The sequence below is a fragment of the Pieris napi genome, chromosome 4 (genome assembly GCF_905475465.1).
Source record: "Pieris napi chromosome 4, ilPieNapi1.2, whole genome shotgun sequence".
Lineage (NCBI taxonomy): Eukaryota > Metazoa > Arthropoda > Insecta > Lepidoptera > Pieridae > Pieris > Pieris napi.
The window spans coordinates 12124339-12149386 of NC_062237.1; the positions used below are offsets into that span (position 1 = coordinate 12124339).

Genomic DNA, 25048 nt, shown 5'->3' on the forward strand with positions numbered 1-25048 from the left:
TTTCTTAGATAATAAAATCAAGTGGTCTTTCAATTTACAATTCGTCATTTGAGATTTCAATAAATTTTGCATAAAATATGAAATACTTATATTTCATTAATTCTCTTTACGAAATTTTAATTTTAAAAATATAATTTCTATAAGGTACTTCGCCCTTCTAACTCTCTCTCAATCGATCTTAATCGCTCTCTCCCTTGTCTTTGACAAAAACGCTGCACATGTTCGTGACGTTTCATCCGTAAAGAAATTACCCTCATACGCCTAAAGAAGTTTCATTTCAAAGGAATTGACTTTAAAAATGAATGGCGATGCAACCTTTTAAGTCTGGGCACATTTTTTATATATGTTTCGTCATAATAAAATTATTATGATTCTGTGCCTGACACGTTGGATGTTGGTTGGTCTATGCTTTCCTTCGCAGTACGAGGATTACATACGCACAAAAAAAGGCCATTCGATTGATTGATGATGATTCGGTGCAAATTTGAGGTTCGAACTTACTTATTGGCATTTATTATCAGCATATGTATGGCCAAATTTTATCTATAAATATATAACAATAGATAGACAGATGACAGATAGATAGACTTATAAATACATGTAAAGAGAATGATCTCTTTAATTTGAATATTCGCGCGCACTGCTAGTTCGTGAGTGAGCCGCGTCGTGTCACGTCAAGCTAGCTGACATTGTCAAAGATGTAAAGGACAAATATGCTGAGATTGTTGAATTGTATTTTAATCTTATTTGTTAATTAATTTAATACTTAGTTAAGCTATATGCATCGAGAGGTGATAACAATGAGCTTTTATTGTCGTTTCTTTACTTACAGGTAAGATTGTGTTAGTCTTGTAAGGATTGTATCAGTGTGTAACCTACTCGATAAATAAAATTGCATTCTTTTCTTACAGAGAAACAAATAGAAGTTTTATTTAGCCTCTTGCTTGCTATTGAAATACAGACTATTGTCTTATAAAACGACAATACTTGTTTATATGGCACAAAAATTGCAGTTTGCATTTAAGCTGGAAGCATCACAAACTGACAATAAGACGAGTGTAATTGCCATAACCTCAATTACAACAGAAGATGACAAAAAGTATACACTGTCTGAGACTGATAAATACGCGAGTCGTCACATAGCATTAACAAAAACAGAAACCTACAAAAGAGTGAGAAAAAGTTTAAATCAAAGAGGTCAAGAAAGAACAATATGGATGACATGTACAGAAGAAATGATTCAAGCCTATTTTGATGAAGATAATAATTTAATGTTTAACGACCTATATTTAAAAGAAGAAAAAAAACAAACAGATATTGTAGAATCCACACAGAAGAAAAAGGGTCTACTAAATTTGAAAAATATATCAGAAAGATTCATGATTGAGAAATTTGTATGTAAATTCTCAAATGCGAAACAATGGATAGAAATATTGTGGAAACGAGTGGAAAAATAAATTTTTGGACACATTTGCCGATAAAGGATGGAGTTCGGGAATGTATGCCATATTTTACAAATATAAAGAAGGATCACTGATGGAATACGCCATTAGAAAAGAAAAGTTATTATTAGATATGGATGAAAATATTGGCGGGAAAAGTCTGGTCACACTTATAGCAGCCGGCTTACCTGAATTTATTAGAAACAGAATTGATCCTGAAAAGTGTGAAACCTCAACAAGATTGCTTCATGAAATAAGTAAATGTGAAAGTTTGGTAAATAATAAAAACTTCAAAATAAAAAAGGAAGAAAAAGATGACAATAAGAAATACAGTTTAGGAAAAAACCATGCAAAATCTGTCAGTATTTAAATAAGGGTAATCGATACCACCCAGAACAGTCTTGTTGGTTTAAAAAAGAAGGGGCAGATAACAAAAGGATTGGAAGTAATTCGGTTATAGAAGTAAATCTAAGCGAAGAGACAAAAAACGAGTAATCACACCATTGATAAAAATAAATATGTTATTAGAAGACACAATACAAATAAATGGAATATATGATTCAGGCTCACAAGTGTCTCTGATAAACAAAAGGTTAGTTAGAACACAGAATGATTCTGTGGATACAAATAGAATATTATTAAGAACTGTCAATGGTGTGACATACACAAAAGGTTTAATAAGAATAAAAGTAAAGATTTTTGATATAGAAGAATATGTTGATGTTTTTATTGTAGACAAACTGGATTTTGAAGATTTCATTATAACTCAAACTCAAACTCAAAATATCTTTATTCAAGTAGGTAACCAAGTACACTTTTGAATAGTCAAGTTAAATTAATCGTAAATTTACATTTACTACCAGTTCGCAAGTCAAGGGCGTAGAGCGGGTAAGAAGAACTGGCAAGAAACTTTCCGCCACTCTTTTTAATCGCCAAGTATTGTCATACAAATTGTTTGAACTGGAGCAATTCAATCCCAAGGATTAGGATCATTTAAGTAGTCCTCAAATTTATAAAAAGCTTTGTTGATTAATTTTCGTTTAACGAGGACTTTGAATTTATTTAGTGATAATTCTCTAATTGCGCTTGGGAGTTTGTTGTAAAAACGAATACAATTTCCATATAAGGAGTGATTTATCTTTTGGAGCCTGGTTGGTCGTACACTCAAATTAGTTCTATTTCGCGTATTATACTGGTGAAAGTCACCATTTGTTTTAAAATCGTTTATATTTTTTTGGACATACAACAAGGCTTCAAGAATATATTGACCAGATAGTGTCATAATATTTAATTCCTTAAACTTATTCCGTACCGACTCTCTCGGAGAAACACAACAAATACCCCGAACAGCCCGCTTCTGCAGCACAAATATGGATTGAACCTCTGCAGCAGCACCCCACAATAAAATGCCGTACGACATAACGCTATGAAAGTAGCTATGATACACAATTTTAGCCGTGTCCTCATCAGTAAACTGTCGGATTTTCTTTACTGCATATGCTGCAGAGCTCAGCCTATTTGAAAGAGTCTCTATGTGTGGGCCCCATTGGAGTTTACTATCTATTGTTATGCCTAGAAAAACAGTTTTGTCAACAAAGTTTAGTTCACTGTCCTTAATTTTCAGGTTACCAATATCTCGCTTTACGCTAGTAGTTGTAAATCTAATACATTTTGTTTTATTCTCATTAAGCAATAAGTTATTTACATTAAACCAGTTAACTATACGAGAGATAGAATTGTTTACATCGTCCAATAATACGTTATTCCTATTCACTTTAAATAGAAGTGAAGTGTCATCAGCAAACAATACCATCTCATGAACTTCGTTGACAAAGAATGGGAGGTCATTTATGTAAATCAGAAATAAGAAAGGCCCGAGAATCGATCCTTGGGGGACGCCCATTGATACCTGCGAACCCGGAGAGGTGACTCCATTGACATGAACTCTTTGGATCCTTCCCTTTAAATATGAATTCATCAGGCTGGAAGCTTTGCCATCAACGCCATAGTGTTGAAGCTTTCCAACGAGTATATCAGGATGAACACAGTCAAAGGCCTTTGACAGGTCACAAAAGACGCCGACTCCGTCATATGATTCTTCCCAGGCGTTAAATATGTCCGAAATCAACTTCACACCGGCATCGATTGTGGAGCGACCCTTAGTGAAACCATACTGTTTATTATGTAAGAGTTTATTTTTATTAAAATGTAAAGAAAGCTGGTCTAGCATTATCTTTTCAAAAACTTTGCTCAACGCAGGGAGCACGGAAACAGGTCTGAAGTTTGACGGATCAGACTCACTACCTGCCTTGAACAACGGTGTAATCTTACTTAATTTCATTTCGTCCGGAAAGACTCCACAATCGATACAGCTGTTAAAAATTATAGACAATTCAGAGCTTATTACATTAATAACGGAATTTAAAATGACTGTTGACATACCCCATATATCTTTACTTTTTTTTAAATTAATAAGCTTAAAAGTTTTAACGATATCATTACAAGTTATATGTTTAAACTGAAATTTAATATTACATTCAGGTACACATTTTTCTAGCAATGAGATCGCAGCAGCAGGTGAAGAATCTAGGGACTTGGTCGTATTTAGTGGTACATTTGTAAAGAACTCTTCAAAAGAAGAAGCTACCTCTGGGTCAGATTTTATTAACTTCCCTTTAACTTTTAACATATAATCAGTTCGTTTGTCAGACGTTTTACCTGATTCTTCATTTATTATTTTCCAGGTAGCTTTTACTTTATCCATGCTATTTTTTATTTTTGAACTTAAATATTGAGACTTTGCAGTTTTGCAATCTTTTTTGAAATTATTTGAATACAACCTAACATATTCCCTAAATTCCACACTAGTGTTATATTGCATTTCGCCATAGAATTTCATATAATTTTAACCTTTTCCTGTGTAACTCCTCATTTGCCCAGTCACAGAAACTTGTTTTCTCAGAGACCAATAAAGTCTTTTGAGTAAATACTTTCTTGAATTTATCAATAAATGATCCAAAAAAAGTATTGTATAAATTATTAGGGGATGAGTTGCCACACAGAAATGGCATTCTATAGACCAATGCTTCTCTAAATCTGTCCAAACGGTCATTTGTAATAGGAGTTATCACAATTTTCTTCTTTTTACATGTTTTTTGTTTCCTTAATTGGAATTCAAACCATTGACCAGTGTGATCAGATTTAAATCTATTGAAAATACAAACATTCAAAGGGGCTATGTCACTATATATGTTATCTATACAAGTTGCGGTGCTAGCTGTTATTCTTGTGGGTGAATGAAATTGATTTATTAAATTGTATGAACGAAAAAGACTAAGTATGCGTACACTTGAATTAGAATGACAAAGTAAATTGACATTAAAGTCCCCACACACAATTAGCCCTTTATTACACTTTACTAATTTACACAATATCTCCTCTAATACATTTTCAACATTATTATAGACAGCTGATGGAGGACAATATAGACATACAACAATGAATTGCTCCAGTTCCACACAGGAGATTTCAATAGTTAATATAGGACTAGATATGATAAAAAAATTTAAATTAGCTCAAAATGAAGATTTTAAATTTTTACAAAAGACAAAGAAGGAGATAAATACTATGAATGCATTTGAAGAGATAGAGGAAATTAAAGTCAATTTTAATGAGCATGTGAATAAAAATGACTTCATTACAAATCTACATCACTTGGACAATATCAAAAAGTCCCGAATACACAATTTAATAGAGAATTATAATACTATATTTGCCAAAGACAAATATGATGTAGGTACAGTAACAGATTATGAAGCCCGGATAGACTTAATGGTGGACAAGTACTGTAGCAAAAGACCATATCGTTGCACATTAGAAGACAAAATAGAAATAGAAAAACAGGTGGGTAATTTACTAAAAAATAACTTAATTGAGGAATCATACAGCCCATTCGCAGCACCAGTTACCTTGGCATTTAAAAGAGACGAAAATACAAAATCGAGACTCTGTATTGATTTTCGTGAACTAAACAAGATAGTCATACCACAAGCACAACCATTTCCATTGATAAGCGACTTGATTGTTAAAGCAAGAAATTGTAAATATTTTACCACACTGGACATAAATTCCGCGTTTTGGTCTATACCACTACGTATTGAGGACAGACAAAAGACAGGATTTGTCACACAGGATGGACATTATCAATGGACTTGCCTACCATTTGGATTGAAAACATCACCTGCCATTTTCCAGAGAATTTTATCAAATATATTAAGAAATAATAACTTGAAAGACTTCACAGAAAACTACATTGATGATATCTTAATATTTTCACAATCGTTTGAAGAACATATAGATCACATAGAAAAAGTACTCAAAGCAATAATAAAAGAAGGATTCAGATTAAAATTTAAAAAATGCACATTTGCAGCAACATCAGTGAAATACCTACATTTGTTAGTTGATCATTTTACAAGATTTGCGTTCATTCTGACATCAAAAACGCAAAATGCTGCATATTTCATCAAGTTAGTAAAAAAAGTTCTGGAGACGGAAAACATTGAGATATTACTAGCAGATCAGTATCCAGGATTAAATTCAAAAGAATTTTTGACAGATAATGATGTAAAACTAATATTTACTGCGGTAGATACACCATTTTCAAACGGACTCAACGAAAGATTGAACCAAACACTGGTTAACAAAATGAGGTGCAAAATAAATCAGAAGAATGAAAAGAAATCCTGGACGTCAATTGCAAGAGAATGTATAGATAAGTATAATGAAACCGAGCACACAGTGACAGGCTTTGCACCAGTATATCTATTAGAAGGAAAAGTCACCAGTATTTTGCCACAAGAACTACGACAACCATTAGATACAGAAACATGGGTTCAAAATAGACAACAAGCACTTGAAAGATCAATTAGATCACATGCATATAATAAGAAATTATTTGATAAAGGCAGAACACAATGGGAATTCAACATAGGAGAACTGGTATATGTTGAAAACGGAAACAAATTAAATAGGAAGAAAATGGACAATTTAAGAATCGGCCCATTTGAAATAACAGACAAAATATCGAATACAATATACAAAATAAACACAGGCAGAACAAAAACTAATACAAGCTTATACCATATAACAAAACTTATTCGAATGGACGGTGGAATAAATGATGGATAACGCTGAATAATATGTACGGCTACCATGAGAATTACTGGAGCAATTCTCATCCTGGAGGAGGGAGATATAAAGAGAATGATCACTTTAATTTGAATATTCGCGCGCACTGCTAGTTCGTGAGTGAGCCGCGTCGTGTCACGTCAAGCTAGCTGACATTGTCAAAGATGTAAAGGACAAATATGCTGAGATTGTTGAATTGTATTTTAATCTTATTTGTTAATTAATTTAATACTTAGTTAAGCTATATGCATCGAGAGGTGATAACAATGAACTTTTATTGTCGTTTCTTTACTTACAGGTAGGATTGTGTTAGTCTTGTAAGGATTGTATCAGTGTGTAACCTACTCGATAAATAAAATTGCATTCTTTACTTACAGAGAAACAAATAGAAGTTTTATTTAGCCTCTTGCTTGCTATTGAAATACAGACTATTGTCTTATATACATACTTAAACGCCCAAGACCTAAGCACAACACCAAATGCTCATCACATCGATGTTCGTCTCAGCCGGGGATCGAACCCGGGACCCATGGATTCGCAGTCAGGGGTACTAACACTAGACCAATGAGTCGTCCGTAGTTGACAAGCGACACCGATCCCTACTTTATTATTTTTGTATCACGTGACCACAAGTTTTCGACATAAGCGCTACAGATTTTGAAAGTAAGATCATATAAAATATCTTAATTGGCACCAAAAGCTCAATATTCAAGTCGGTAAATCGCTATCGCCATAGAATGTTACAGTGTAAGGGCGCTGGTACCGGAGAAAAAGACAGTGAGAATTGGCTTTCGTTTATGAACAATAATTTTACACTTACTGTAAGATCTACGTATCCCAAAGATCAAAGTCCACTTGTAATATTTTCCCATACGTATGATGTATTCATATAAATAAGGTAAAATAACGGTGCGTTTGAGTTACGGGTTTTCGTTACGTCAGTATTACGACAAATACTGACTCACAAATGACTTAAATATTCAAGCCGCATAGAAGTTGCTCCAAACGAGTTCTTAGCTAACGATGAAGACGTGTGTTCTGTTGTTCACCTGCTTTGCGATCGTTCAATCGCGGCACATCGATTCAATTGAATCGAGTAGTGTGAAAGTGATCCATAGAAAGATAGATAGTGTAGACTTAAGTCTCCATGTAATGAAATCGAAACCTTTACATAAATTTGATGATGCGTTTGTGAATTCGGATATATTGGAGAAGTTGAAAAAGTATAGAGATTTAAAAGTGATTTTTGAGAAATCAAATAAGCTTTCAAGAAAGAAGAGATCGGGTATTCTACTAGGAAGATGTGCCAGAGGTTATAGGAGATTAGGGATTAGTTGCAGGAAACTTTAAGTGAGTATTTTTTGTTTTATTTCGTATTTTTCTGAGAAGTAAGAACCTGAGTACATCAAATTACGAGTCAATTAAAATTATATTTTATCAGAATAACTTCTGAATATGGTCGAAACAATATTGTTTCGGGTTGTAAAGCAGATAGAAAAAAAACATGTGTGTGGTACCTACTTATGTACACGCGTTAGAAGTTATACTTCTTTGACGTGACAAGATAAAAATCTTTTTAAATTTTTTATCTTTCGCATTTTTCTACGTTTTTAGAAAAAACCACACTAACAATAGAAAAAAGGTATTTAATACATTTAAATTTTTATTATACAGCATTATCTAGTTAAATAAAGTTTATTTAAATACTTATAACAAAACAATTATATCTACATAATTAAAGAAATTGACATTTTTCATTTAAAATGTTCACAGGGTGTCGGTTTTTTGTGACGGTGTGCGGTGCATCGTAAAAATTTACTCTCATCATTTTTCCCTAAGGCGCCATTAGGAAATATTTAAGAAGTAAAACTTCAAAAATATTTCCTTGCAACACACCTTATTGGACTAAACACAAACAGTCCTTCAACATAATATTTAAAAAAACTAACAAATTATTATTTTCTTACAGATGTGGAACTTCTCATCAGTCTCTTTCTAGTCAAATTATTACGCTTCACCTACAACTAATTTAATTTATTGAATTTTTATTGTTTAGTATTACGACAATACTTATCTTGAAGATTTGTTTTAGTACATTGCTATTGATTAAAATATCCAAAATAGCTAATATGTTAACAGGTATAATTTAAAAATAAAATTAATGTTTGTAATACCAGCGTACAAAAACTGTGATTATATAGTAAATTCTTATTATTTACTAGTTTAAATTGACATTTAAATACCATTTCAATGTTAAATATGGGCCTTAGACTTAAGTGGAGATTATTATCTTAAGACGGATCTGGTAAAACCAGAAAAGTCAAAATTCTCGTTAGAATCTATTGTGATTTACCAATAAGCTGCTAAAGCTAAACACAAAGCTAAAAACTTAAATATTACTAAACCTCGCTATGTTGAAAATTGTGTGATAGGCATTATTTTGTGTATTACTTACGTGTTTTTGTTATAATTAATAATTAAAATACAATAAATAAATAAAATGTGACCTTTTATTATTTTTTCAAAATGGGAGAGTTGGCATTCACCAGATATTAAACTACATTAATCACAAATCTGTTTCATTGATTAGTATGTGTCCATAGGCAAATAATTGATAAACCTTGCACGAAATACGTCAATTGTCAAGTCCTACAGTATATGTTACAAGCTATCTTAAAATATATGACAATTACGGTAAACATAAAAGTTAGAAAATTTTTAAATTTTACACTTCCAATTTGAAATTTTACTGCTTAGAGATTTAGATTTTTTTACCAACAATAAGCAAATAATGTTTTCCTAGTAAACAACGGATTTAGGCACTTAATAATGGTTTTATTTAATACACAGAGCGCTCCCGTTTGATAATAGGCTGTACCTAAAAAGAAATAGGGATGTGGTCGTAGGTCGCCAGACGCAATTTGCAAGCAGACTTTATATATAATAAATTAAACAGGCTGCTTAACATCTACCCGCTCACCGTCTACAATGCTAAGATACGAGTAAAGGATTGGCTTCTGAGCATACCTTGCGCATTGTTAGAGATGCTTCTGAAACCTAGTATGTAGTTACACACCTTTTCATTCCCTCACTGACTCACTCACTCGCTTACACATTTGCACCTACACACTCACTTATACACTCAGGTGTGTTGATAATTGTTGTAAAGTAAATTAAATAAAACATGTAATTAGATTTTATATAAATATATCTTAAGGAATTATATTTAAGTTTGTTAAGGAAGAGCTGGGAACCCTGACACAGGTATTTCTTACTTAAAAGGGTTCCCAAATCTTCACACATTGTAGTGCATCTACTTGAAATGAATAAATACATTTTTTTTTTAATTTATTATCCTGCACTGGTATTTACGCTTTGTTTTATAAAACATAAGTTAAGCAAATCCACCACATATTTACCAACTTTTAGCGAATGCAAGCCTTTTATTACTTTAATTTCTAAACTGGATGAATGGTAACATTGACAAATGTTTATGTTCGTTCGTTTATATTCATTCACCCAACTCCTAATTCGTTTGGATACACTTGTAATAGCTGACACTAGTGTTGCCCAAATGCAAGACCAAGACGAGACTTAGGCCAGTCTTGGTATTGTCTTGCGTCAATACACCTGGTCTTGGTCTTGGTCTTGGTATTGCGCTCTCAGTCTTGGTCTTGGTCTTGATCTTGCAGCAAGAGTCTCGCAAGTCTCGCAAGACTTGCAAATACCTATTTGCCTATTGCTATTTGTGGGGTTTGCGGGCTATCCTGGAGCATTCACCAATGTATTGTACATCAACCAATAATAGCAGGCAGGCTACAGGCATTGTGTTGAGATTAGCAGATTTCATTACAGTGTGCGTAGGTACATTTTTTAGGCAATTTGTCGTACTCGTGACTGTCGCGCTTTGCTACGTAGGTACTGTCGTTAAAGTATGTGTAAGTAAGAAACGATGTAGGTACCTACTACAACAAAATTGTATTCCTTAGAAAAATAATCGTCGTACCTACACGACGATTATTTTTATTTATTTAGTAAATCATCGCTGAAGACAATAGTCGCTACTAGAGTAGGTACGATAGAAGTTGATAAACCGACACTGCAATTCTCGATGATTTTAAAACAAAATACGTAAAGCAATATGACGTCGCTCATATTTGGAGCTTTTCCACGTTTCAAGTTTGTTAAAATCACCCACTTCCAATTTTGCAGTGCAATGTCCTTTTAAAAGGTAATCTATATATATAAAAATGAAACCCGTTTTCCGTTGTCACGACATAACATGAAAACGGTTTGACCGATTTGTCTGATTTTTTTTAATAATATACCATGAAGTACGAAGATGGTTCTTACGGAGAAAAATTAAAATAAAATTGAGTGAATCAGTCTAAAAACAACACTTTTCTATATTCCCATACAAAATATTCGTAATAATACTTAAAAGTGAATTTGAACTTTAATACCATAGCATAAAGTTCAAGTGTTAATGGAGGGGTTCCGGGAAGGTAAATTTTTATTTTTTGACATAATGTATTTGTTGTCTTATCAATTTTCTTTTTTTATCTTACTAGCTAGACCGGTGTCCCGAATAGCAGAATAAGTATTTTAAACAAATAAAGAATCGACTGTTAGGCGGTACGATGTTCGCCAGGCCAGCTAGTAATAATATAAACTAGGTATATTTTTATTACTTACAACAATTTTTATAAAATCTACCTATCCTTACGACTACATTCTTCCTTGCGAGGACAACATAATCTATTTGCGTCCGTTCTGAGCACCCGGAAACTTATTTTATTTTTTAGAACATGGGCAGTGGCGGCGACCTTTGACATGAAAGCGACGGCGGCAACACAAAGTCTAGAAGCGGACTAAATTTTTACCTATTTTGGTGGGGTTGTCAATGTTGGCATTAGCACAGAAAAATAAAATTAAGTAAACACAACGTTTATCCACTTTTTAATAACTAGGTATCCACGATAGAATATTTTTTCTACTAATTTCCTAAGGGTCGATTCGACCAAACTTCAATTTATACACGAGTAACTATACCAAGAATAATCTATTCCATGATTTTAATCTCGAGTAAATCCATAGTCGTTTGTCCACGTAATCGATAGTATAATTGCGCTAGGAATAACAATACGCGAATAGCAATAAAATGGTGAACGAAAATACTCGGCAAATAAATGTTGTTCTACAACGGGACAGTGTAAGAGCATACATCATGTCAACTCGATTTTGCCGTATTATAGTGTGAAAAAGTAGCTTTTAACAGGTGTCAAACGACAACAAAAAGTTTTTATTTCTTGTTTGTTTGAGGCTTTCGTCTAAAAAGGAACTTCTGTTGAGCCCAGTTGAATTTCATTCTAATATTATAGAAAATAAAAAATCTAAAAATAAATAAATAAATACTAAATTGTTTAAACGTTTCATTATACAATGCCAGACTATTAATTTAGTGCGTTGCGTTGACTTGAAATTAAAACACAGAATACATATTTGTGAAATGACAGAAATCAGCTGATTGGACTGACTGACGCCATTAAATTATTCTAGGAATAGCTGTTATTCCGTGCGAAACGGCGGTATAGTTGCAATTCCCGAATAAGCCCACTATTCTTAGAATTTGTAGTTGGTAAAACGTAAAATTTATTTACTCTCGATTAACTGACGATTTATTCTAAGATTAAGATTTACTCTTGTTTGGTCGAATCGACCCTAAGTACTCAGTCTAAATATCTTTTTCATAATTTTTGTTTTTCAATAATATGTTGTGTGTAATTGAATGGTAAACTCTAAATCTTACTAGAGAGCTTTTTTAAAATAAACTTATTGAAAGCACTGACATGGCATATACACTTTTCAATCTTGCTGCTCACATTTTAGTACCTAGGTATCACTCACTATCTATCATTTACCGATATTAACAATGATTATTTCGAAATCAAAATATTCGCAATTCAATAGATGCAATACCTACTTAGTTATTAATTATCATCTCGCCCGACAGCTTTTAACGCTGTAGTGTTCGAATTCAAGCCAGTGTGAGAATGTATTTAAATAAAAAAAACTCAGAGCATTCAATTTATACCTACATACTGCTGGGACATCTTCAAGGTCATTTAATTTTATACTCCTATACCAACCCTACCAAAATAGGTAAAAATTTGTGTGCCTCTGTCCGTACTCTTTGTCGGCGAATGCGGCGCTCAGTGTCAAATGCTGTGTTACACTTGTTGCAAACCGCGGTGTCTTTGTCGGTAAATTATCAAATAAGTAGGTATTTAATACACCGACCGACCAACAGTTTATTCGCAGAACGTCACATTTCCCCAATCAACTTTGAACCTTAATTCTTTAGCGATAAACTTGAAAATCTGTTGAAGAAATTTGATAGATTGTAGTAGCTTGATGTGCTGGCGTCTGTACCATAGTATTGGCTGCCGTAGAAACTGTTACTAGACCTACTCGACTCGCTGTTAGTTTTAAATTTTGCTAAATAGAAGAATAATATAAACTTTGAAACATAAGTTTCACACCTACATGATGTTTATATAATTTTGTTAACTATAATTTTAAGCACATACCAACCTACGAGTACTAACTTTAGATCTGCACATTAGACATAAACAAGCATAACATATTATTATAGGTAGATACCTACAAGGTATGAACTTTGCTAGAATGTTATTAGGGAACAGATTTGTGAGTATTAACACGCTACCTACTTAATAAATTGTTGAAATATAATAAGTACTTACCTACCTAATCAATATACAATACGTTTCAGGGTGCTTTCAGACGAGCGGCACGTTGCCACTTACAAATACAACTGCAGCCCTTAGTTTAGTGTTATGATTTGTGATACCTACGGTTTTGATACTGGGGAACGTTTCTCAAAATCGGGATTGAAACCAAATACCTACTTAATAACGCCCAAATCTCAGTTTGTCTTAACTGCAAGACGCAAGAGTCTTGCAGGCTTAAGTATTGTCTTGCTCAAGTCTTGCAGGGTTCAGTCTTGGTATTGGTCTTGCTATAATAAGGCGGTCTTGGTATTGGTCTTGGTCTTGCAAAAACGCAAGAACAAGACCAAGACTGCAAGACCAAGACCGATTTTGGGCAACACTAGCTGACACTATGTTCTATCCTTAGTTTGTGATATTTTTTGGAAGAAATAATATATAAGTGTGCTCTCTGTATGACTCACAATAAACTGATATTTATCTACGGTAATTAAATGGTAGACTTTACCTGTTATATCAAAAGAGTGAGTGTTATCTTTACTAATATTATAAAGAGAAAAGATTTGTAAGTAAAGTATGTTTGTAACGAATTGGCTCAAAAAGTACTAGGCCGATTTTAAAAATTTTTACACCTTTTGAATGCTACATTATTACTGATTAATATAGGTAATTTTAATTGCAAAAAAATAAGAACCCCAACTAAAACTACAACAATGTTACCCAAGGTGTAAAAAAAACGCCTATGAAATATATTTCATCGCATCCGCTGCGAAAACTAAAGTAAAGTAAAGTAAAAAATCAATCAATCAATCAAAAATCATCACAACTCTAGTTAATGATTAAATATTATTAAATTTTCTCTAATTTATTGTTTAGGCAATTTGTATGTTTTACGTAACATTTATTATTTAATTTTTCGGCCATCTTGTTTATAGTTATATGTTATCTCATGAAATGGTCTTTTTTAACATACTATATGGCACCACATATTCTATTCCACTATGTTTTTAAAATATCCTATCAATGTCTACAAATTAAATAATTAAAATATTTGTATGTACTCTCATTATGTTATTAAAGTCATTATTACTAATAAGGAATCCCGTTGTATATCAATTAGCGAACTCCTCACATGTAATTCAGTTAAGAAAAGTCCTTACAAAAAGTACTCCAAATTATTAGAAAATATCACCTTTGAAAATTACAGTTCCAAGTTCTTTAATGAGCTAGGTTAAGATTTAGGGGCTTAACTTATAATTCTAATATCTACACATATTGTGGGACAATTACAATTAATTATGATTTCAACACAACACGACTACACAGTTTTCCTATTTAAATATGGAGGATAAAATACAAATATACATAGATAAACGTATAATTACTTTGATATTTCTTTAGCAATACATGTTTTAATTTAACTATCGTTTATAATAATCATGATTTCATATTAATGTTACAATACTTTAAAGGCCGGCAACGCACTCGCGAGCCCTCTGGCATTGAGAGTGCCTAGGCATGGAGAGTGCCCATGGGTACATGGCATGGTTTGCCCTTTGTTCTATATTATTATATTATTAACTGAAAAATATCCCATATATCTGCTTCCCGCACCCATCAAATCTTCGTACTATCATGTTTAGGATTAAATCAAGGGCAGATAAAAATATGCGTACTAAATTAAACAAAGTTAAATGTGTAGTGCTAAATATATAATGTATCCTTTTGTTTTAAACCCCATTTTCACCTTCGATTTAGATTATGTTTGGCGTTTGGCCACTATGACTGTTGTTGTCCTTTATCCAAATAAGGTAATTTTACGATGCGTTAGAGCTGCGGATTTTCATTACGTCAGTATTATGACAAATATTAGCTCATAAATCGCTTAAATATAGGTTTCGCCTAGTGAGGTTTGTTCAGACGAGTTTTAAACGCTTACAATGAAGACGTGTGTTCTGTTATTCACCTGCTTTGCAATCGTTCAATCGCGGAACATCGGTTCGATTGAATCGAGTAGTGTGAAAGTGATCCATAGAAAGATAGATAGTGTAGACTTAAGTCTACAAGAAATGAAATCGGAACCTTTACATAAATTTGATGATGCGTTTGTGAAATCGGATTTATTGGAGAAGATGAGAAAGTATAGAGATTTAAATGTGGTTGTTGAGTCTTCGGATACAAAGAAGCTATTAAGAAGGAAGAGATCCGGTATAGTTGATGGGAAATGTGCAAAGGGTCAAAAAAGATATTTTAAAAAGTGTATCAAATTCTGTAAGAAAAACAGAAAAAACTGAGTTTTTATCAAAAACTATAATATACTTTAATGTAAGTATTTTATCGTTTATAATTTTTCTTAGATAACGTAAGTAGTTAATAGCTATTGTAATATTTTGGACAATCCAGAACTCTAGTTCATACTTATAAATACTTTTATTATTAAATTTTCTCTAATTTATCGTTCAGGCAATTTGTATGTTTTACGAATCTAGCGATAGTTTTAGGAAAGCAACATTTATTATTTAATTTTTCGGCCATCTTGGGTATAGTTATTTATTATCTGATGAAATGGTTTTTTAAAACATACTGTATGCACCCACATATTCATTTACTAAAATTCAAAAATAAAAAAAATATATGTTTTTAAAATATCCTATCATGATCCATAAATTATAAAATATATAATCTTAATTACATTCAACTCCTTTCCTCTTCTACAAATCTCTAACCAATTATTTATTATTTCTTTCCAGATAATGATGGATGCCTCTGCAACCTTCTTCTAGTCATTCTATCACGCCTCAGCTAGAACTATGTTAATTTATTTTATATTTATTGTGTAGTCATGACTGGGAATGTGTTTATAACATGTAGTTATTATTATTATTTAATTATATTTATTTTTAAAGGTCATTTCATGAATAATTATTTAAATTTCAATTCCTCATTTAGTTAAAAGAAATTAGCGGTTAAATTACAAGTTGAAAAGGCTTTTTAGTTTTTGTCTCTTCTTTCTTTTTTCTTGCTCTTCTTATGTAGTACCTGTTCTATAAAGTGTACATTGACCGATTGATAACTGTGTTATTAACGTTGTATTTAAAAGGTGGTGATGAAAATCTATAATTTTAATTACTAAATAGTATTTATTATTTTAATACTATCACACTAGGAGGCTGAACTGTAACATTGGTTTACTTTAAGGTGATATACTTTTCTATGACCAAGGGGCCTACGAAGTTGGTCATCTGCAACACTAGGAGGCTTGCGAAGAAAAGAAAAGTATATATAGTACATCTTCTTAAAGAAAGTGATATATACTTCTATAACATTACCCAACATATTTATTTGAACAATATTTAAGACAATTATTTCACACAAAAAAAACTGCGAAATACCTACAACAAAAAAAGATATAAATTTTTGAAACCTCGCTGACAGAAAACATTCAAAAACACACAAAAAAAATATAACTCGAAAACTACAAATAATCGCGGAATGTGAGGAATCCAAAAAAAAGTTATTGACGTCACTAGTTGGACCAATCTGTGTATAGCAATATATATATTTAGAAATGGAAACCACAGCGCCATATATTAGGTCCTTACATATGAAATTGGCGTTTTACGTTTTGTCCACTTTGAACTCAAATATCTCCTCTTTGGTTAAGAATTCCAAATCAAAATTTGTACAGCTATTTACTCATGTATTTGTGATTCGATGACCGTCATTCATTTGTTTTTTTCTTCTTTTTTTTTCTGTTTGCGTCACTCATTTTACAAAATGGAAAACTTAAAGTATCGCATTATTTACGAGTACGAGTTCCGCCGTGGCACTAGTGCTGCGGAAACGACTCGAAGGGTGAATGATGTGTATGGCGGTCATGTTGCAAAATAAAACACAGTTCGTTTTTGGTTCCAACGTTTTCGTTCTGGAAATTTCGACCTGCAGAACAAGCCCCGTGGACGGCCTGAGACCCAAGTTGATAATGAAGTATTGAAGGCTATTGTGGAAGCGGATCCATCGCAAACCACGTCCGAGTTAGCTGCAGACTGCGGTGTTAGTCATAAAACTGTTTTAATTCACTTGAAGCAAATTGGGAAGATTAAAAAGCTTGAAAGATGAGTACCTCACGAATTGACTGAAGCAAACCGGCAAAAGTGCGTCGACTGCTGCGTTACATTACTGAACCGGCACAATAATGAAGGTATTTTAAACCGAATCATTACCTGTGATGAAAAATGGATTCTTTACAATAATCGGAAGCGCTCAGCACAATGGTTGGATCCTGGCCAGCCAGCGTAATCCTGCCCCAAGCGAAAATTAACCCCAAAAGTTACTTGTAAGCGTTTGGTGGACTAGTGCCGGTATTGTTCATTGCAGTTTTCTCAAATCTGACCAGACTATATCGGCTGATGTCTATTGTCAGCAATTGCAAACCATGATGGAAAAGCTAGCGGCTAAACAACCTAGGCTGGTCAATCGCTCTACGCCACTGCTACTTCACGACAACGCTAGACCACACACTGCACAACAGATGGCTACCAAATTAGAAGAGCTTCAATTGGAATGTCTAAGACATCCTCCGTACTCCCCGGACCTTGCTCCAACAGATTACCATTTTTTTTCGAAATTTGGACAACTTCTTGCAAGGGAAAAAATTTAACTCTGATGGGGCAGTCCAAATCGCCTTCACAGATTTTATTGATTCCCGTCCGACTGTTTTTTTTAGTAAAGGGATCAATGAACTACCTATGAGATGGCAAAAGGGCATAGAAAACAATGGTTCATACTTTGATTAATTAAATATATTATATTTAAAAATATTCGACTTTTTGTTCCTCCCATACAAAACGCCAATTTCATATGTAAGGACCTAATAATTCAAATAATTAACTTAATAGTGGATTAGACGGATCTTTTTATGAAAATTAAAAAATCGTTAGAATAGAATTTGTGTAGTGGATTTTATTACAAATTGTCCTTACATCCTAGCTATCAAAATGAGATTAACATTTGACACGTGACGGATACTTGACAAAAATCTCGTAAAGGTCGCGAATTGCAATGCTCTTTCTACAGTAGTGGTTAGCAGAGTCCCGGTATGCCACTTCTTCGGAGGTCCTGTGATGAAATCGAAGATGAATCTTTCTTAAAAACCCATGACACCTCAGCAAAGTCTTTGCCCCACTAAAAAGTATCAAGACCGCCGTGCCAATCCGTCGCTCAGGACTCAGGTCAAATGAAAATGGCTAAAAAATATGTATATAAGAGTTTTAATATTAATAATTCTGATTAATAAAACAAATGAAACGTTCAATTGGATTTATTGTGAACAAGGGTAGAATTGAGATACTTTCAGACAATTTAAAATACTGGCCCTCGCTCAAAAGACACCAAATACTTAATTTAATTTATGTTTACAATGTACTAATTAAAACACCAAGTCTAGTCTGTACAATTATTTAAAGTAAAATAAATAATTTTAATTAATAATTCTAATTTAGCGACAATTATCTGTCATTGTCATCAATTATAGGCCATAGCTTTCGCTAGTATCCAGTTTTGGACCCCTACATATTCCAAGTACTTAGCAACTCCAACGTTGCCTCGGTCAACTAAAAAATTGACTTACTTGATACAGCTTTGACTAGAAAACAATAATGATGAAACTAAAATTCAAAATTACTCAGTTTTATTAAACTTTAGTGTCTTTTGTGCCAGACCTTTTTAAGACCTTATTAATAATAATACTTGAGTGGCGCTATAACCCTGTATGGGGCTTGGCCAAAGTTCTTGCCATCTGTGCCTGACAAGTGTCAATTTTTGAGTCACAGACATGTCGGTATCCTCGCGATCTTTTCCTCTAGATTGAGAGGAAGTGTTTATTGAGCACATAGAAAAGAAAATCTAGGGTCGCTTAACTAGTCTTTAAGACCTGATTAATAGTTCTAGAACATTTTGGTCGTAATCCTGCAATCGAACACACTTGGGGCTTTCTATCTTCTCATCTTTTTTTCCTAAGAGCCAAAACGTCTCCATTACGCCCTTGCCCTGAAAACATAAAAAAAACTGTTTTAAAACAACACTATTTAATCTCTAGTTAATTTGAAGTGTTTTCACTATCTAATATATAAAATTCTCGTGTCACAATGTTCGTTCCCATACTCCCCCGAAACTGCTCGACCGATTCTTATGAAATTTTTTATGCATATTCAGTAAGTCTGAGAATCGGACAACATCTATTCATGCCCCTAAATGTTAAGGGTGGTCCCACCCCTAAATTTTGATTTTTTTGACAAAACTATTTGTTTTTATTTTTTATGATACAGTATTCAAAAAAAACATACGACCCTTAATTGTCACCCCTCTACCATCAACCCCAATTTTTTATAGTAGATAGTTTAGTTATTGAACTAAAAAAATGTGTCCTAGAAATAATATACATGGCAAAACGACGTTTGCCGGGTCAGCTAGTAAAGTTACAAATTAATTAGGATTAAAAAAAGAGTTTTCCATACATTTCTTTAAAGCAACTGTGATACAAAATTTAACCATTAAGATTCAAAATCTGTTTTAACTTATGAATAGGTGATCCTTAATCTGTAAGTAACCCTTAAATTATAAATGAAAGACTCTAGTAGCATTAAATGTAAAACTTTTGACTCTTTTTTCCACTAGTTAGTAATCTACGTAATTGTTAGGAATGTATTTGTGATGTGTTTTTTGTTATCGTTTACGCTTAAACTGTTGAACCGGTTCGAAATGTGAAGATATAACAACCTTGGGAAATAATTATGTATTTATCCTTATTCTTGGATACTTAACTAAATATGTACAAATTATGCGGGCACATCTTACGCATGGAAGTAACTATACGAGTATCAAAACCATTGATTTTAAATTAAATTAATTATTCAATTGTCGAGGAAGATATTTTTAAACAAGGATAATAATAATAATAATAGTACCGTATTTATTATTATGGTTGTGTTCCTAGCCAGTAATGGTAAGCTTGAAATATAGCTATCATGAAAAACCACACATTTACACGCATGTTTTTGCCAAGCAACAATTGCCAAAAACAAAACAAAAGGAAAAACCCCACGCGTCTAACAGGACTTTTGTTTTAATAATAATAATACTTTATTGCAAGAATATGGTACAAAAATGTGTAAGGTGGTACAATCGTAAGTTCGCATATTCTGCCACACACAATGGCGCACACAATGGCACAATATATGAATTGGTCAATTCTTAAATTATTTGTATCGTACATATCATACGTTATTAAATTTATATCCCCTACAGTGTCTCACGCAAATAATCATTTATTGAATAATACATTTTTTCCAAAAGTAATACATCAAGTCAATTTTTAAAAACTCTAGAATAATTGTAATCTACCCACAACACAGGGGCTTCCGGAGCTCACATTTCTGTCATGAGTAAAGTTTAATTATATATATATATCTAATATTATATGTGTATACAGCTATATAGCTGACCCGGCAAACGTTGTTTTGCCATGTATATTATCTAGGAAACATTTTTTTGTAAAATTAAAATAACTATTTAATGAAAAATATGGGTTGATCGTAGAGGATAGATGAAAATTAAGGTACAACCCTTATTTATATTTTTGCATGCTATATCATAAAAAAATTAAAACAAAAACAAAAAAAAATTGTTTCAAAATATAAATAAAAGTTTGGGGTGAACACCCCTTATCACTTAAGGATTAGAAAGATAAATAGTAGCCGATTCTAAGACTTACTGAATATGCATAAAAAATAAGAAGAATCGGTCGAGCCGTTTCGGAGGAGTATGGGACGAACATTGTGACACTAGAATTTTATATATATAGATATATAGAATTATTTTACCTGAACATCAACCAGCCCTCGTGATTGCACAACGTAATTTCCAATCTCGTCAAGTGCATCTTTGGTTGTCGGGGAAATGTGAATTTTCATTGCTGGAAATGTATCACATATTTTTAATTAAAAACTAGATAACCACGATAGACGGTATTCATAAAATGAAATGACTTAAGTGGTTGGCACATGTGCACCGATTGGCGGACGACAGAACCCCAAGGTCCTTTCGAACTCACAACCTGATGGCAAGAGAAAATCGGGTAGACCGAAGCTGCGTTGGTATGATAGAGTCAAGGTCCTCAAAACAATAGGGGTTCGAAGTTGGACGCAAGAAACACTAAATAGAATGCGACAGCGAAATATACTTGTGGAGGCTAAGGCCTACTAGGGGCTGTATAACCATGTATGATAATAACTAAAAACATAATTCATTTTAAAGGCCGGCAACGCACTCGCGAGCCCTCTGGCATTGAGAGTGTCCATGGGCGGCGGTATCACTTAACATCAGGTGAGCCTCCTGCCCGTTTGCCCCCGTTCTAGAAAAAAATATAAAAAAAATAATTGTTCCACTTATTGTTATCTTTTGTAGATAGTGGATAAAGTCATTGGCAAAAACTTACATATACATACAGACTCTTGGGACGTGGGGTTCAAGTGCATAGGCGCTAATTAAAAGTTTAAGTTGGGACCTGGTAGATAGTACCGGTGACCCCAGAGCTGGTGCTTTCCTCGCTCAACGAATAAGTATCGAAATATAACGAGGAAATGCTGCCAATGTTAAAGGTATACTGCCACAGGGCCCAAACTTTTTAAATTAGTTTTAATTTTATTTTTATTAATGTTTATTATTACTGTGAAGGTTGAGAAAATTTTAAATACTGTATATTTGATTGTTATGTTTAGGTTTTAACGATATAATAGTCATATTCATAGTAAATATGTAAAGGAAAGTGTAATAATTCGTCACATAATTGGATTTATGTATATTTCATTTTATCCTCATTCTACATCGCAGAGAAATATTTTCGAGCGACGATTTCTAGCTTATGTGGCAGACGTATTGTTTGTAGAAACTTTAATTTATTAACTACATATTATTATCCTAAAGAAATACCTAAATTAAGAATAAAAAGTATTTTTTAACATACTAATAATCCATCAACTTGCGTTTCAACTATTGTTACAATTAACCAAATGAGCTTATATCATAATAAATAATACACTGAATTCTAGCATCTAGTCTACGTTATTCAGTGTTTTATAACTTAGGAATAAAAACAGTTTCGTAATCTACTTTTAAATGTTCTACTTGTCTCTGTTTGATTGTCATTTCATGTATTAAATGAATCGTCGTAAATTCTCTGACAAAAAATTATTTTAATTGAAGTTTCTCTTTGCGTGTTGTTCTCACGAGAATGTAAGTGCGTGCCTATTGCACCACGCCTCCTGCTGCAGAGAACAAATCTTTGTTTTTAATTTGTTTTATTATTATTATTTACTTAAGATGTCATGTGGAACATGGTGTCATGGTTGCAGCTCCTTACAAACGTTGTGTAAAACAAAAAACTTGGCGATTAAAAAGAGTGGCGGTGAGTCTAATGACAGTTCTTCTCTTCTGTTCTACGCCCTTGATTTGAGAACTGGCAGTAAATGTAAAATTAGAAGTGTTACCTATATGAATAAATGATTTTGAATTTCTTAATCGTTGTTAGATACCTTCTCCGGTACTTTCCATACGGCTAGCTGTATTAATAGCATCGCCGAATAAGCAGTATCGTGGCATAGTTGTGCCTACGACACCAGCCACGCACGGTCCCGTGTTCACGCCAGCTCGAATACGAAGGAACTCCTCGGGTCTGTGGGGAACTCTGGCGCCTTCCAGACTTCTCATTAGAGATAGAGACATATCTGCAATTTCTGACGCATGCAGGTTTCCTAAAAGAGAATTCCTGAAGTTGAGTAAAGAGAATTGTTACATCAAAAGTAAAAAAGTGTCATAGAATTTTTTTCACGTTTTTTACAGTCCAGAAACATATAATTTAATTTTGTAATGTAAATTCAATCAAGGAAACCATTTCACAATACAATTATGGTAAAACCACTAATATTATGTTTAGAATTTATAAAATTACCCATTTTAAATGATTAACCAAATGACGTCAAACAATGACGTCTTTTTTTCTAAAATTAGGTTACAAATTATTTCCGCGACGGCGATCACTGTACAGGGTGGCCAAAAAGTCGTGGATCAAACGCAATAGGGGTTAGATGGGGTCATCAGCCGCAAATAAATTATAACTCTGCAGGGGTAGAGCTGTATAATCCTGACCAAATCGATATTAATTAATGCCAAAAAAATTACATAATATTATATGTAATAAAACACGCGCCGTTAGAAATAGATTTAAAAGACGCTTGCGGCATCTTGGTTACCCCTCAATGTAGAAGTGTCACGAGATCATACTTATTAATTAAAAAGTTCAGTTAAGACTGATCCAAATTAGGTTTCAGAGGGTCCATATCTTTATCGAAAACGGCTTGAGGCGAATGCTAATTAGAATACCTAAATATCATAAAGTCTCGAAATAGGTCCGTGCTTAATCTATATCTTCAAAGTTTTGGTCGCGCCAAGTATTGTTGTTCAAGTTGCTCGATATCACGTATTTTTCTTTTCCGATTCTTGAAGGTCGTCTTCTCTGCGCCTCGGTGATGGAGACCAGTAAGGGCCTTTACTCGATCGGTCCATTAATTTGGGGATCGGTTTCGAAGTCTGGTGCCCTCTATTTTGCCAGTCACAATAAGTTTTTTTTACCTGTATCGTTTAGTATGGACACGTTTGTTTCTTTTGTTGTCCATCCTAGGCGAATGCCTCTAACACCACAATTCCAGAGCATCCATTTTTCTCCTTTCAGATGTTCGTATTGTTGATTCAGCGATATAATGCCGAATAATAATAATAATGCGCTTTACCGATGATCAATTACCGTAACGTTAACGAATAACGTACATTTTAGTGCATTACAAAATACATTTTTAAAAAGCAATATTGACTCAAGCCCCTGAATCAATGGACTTTTCTTTGTATGTACTCGCTATTCGTACATAGTGTGAGTTAAAATCTTACATACAAAAATATCCTTAATATCGCAAATTTTGTATTAAAGTTATGTTATGAACGTAAGGAATAAAGTTTATGAATGTATATTTTTAAGCTAAAATTTTACAACAGATAGCTTGTCTATTAAATTCATGGCTCAATTGTTAAACCAAATTATATTCAACGGATCTTGAACGGTGGGGCCGTAAATTTGATTGTTAAGGGGGGCTATTCGAAAATTTATTAAAATTATGTTAAATTAATTTACTGTGTTTCGTTAACAGTTTCCCAGTAATTACTTCAAATTTAAGTTAATAAGTGATCAAGTCATTTTTTTTAATTTAAAAAATTATATGTGTGACATAAGGATTTCAGAAAGGTTAAATTGGGGCATGGGAAAATAAAGGGAAACACTGTTCTAGACCGTTGTGTAAATAAAATGAACACATCTTCCTCAAAAGAAGTAAAAATGTAACGAATAAAGGCATAATTTTCGCCTCGCATGTGAAGGTGCCTTTCAAATTTACTAATAAATACCGAATTAGATCGTATTCCGCTCATAATAATTCGTTAGATTACTGTCATTAGACCAATTTGGTTTACCAGGAAAAAATTACCACCGCGCTCAGCGTCAGCGGCGGCATTTGTTTTTGTGGTTGCCTTTCCTGTGACTGTACGAGTCAAGGCTATACATTT

At 33.1% G+C, this 25048-nt stretch overlaps 1 protein-coding gene across 1 annotated transcript in view; it reads right to left on the bottom strand.

Annotated features, from left to right (window-relative positions):
* Positions 1–18816: 18816 nt before the first annotated feature.
* LOC125049173 overlaps positions 18817–25048 on the bottom strand; it is a 66100-nt gene continuing 59868 nt past the window's right edge. The window contains exons 13-15 of the mRNA XM_047648317.1: positions 22972–23190; positions 21262–21353; positions 18817–19429 (exon numbers count right to left, since the gene is read on the bottom strand). Of these exons, the coding sequence (XP_047504273.1) occupies positions 19307–19429; positions 21262–21353; positions 22972–23190 (434 nt within the window). The 3' untranslated portion in view covers positions 18817–19306. The remainder of the gene's footprint in view (positions 19430–21261; positions 21354–22971; positions 23191–25048) is intronic.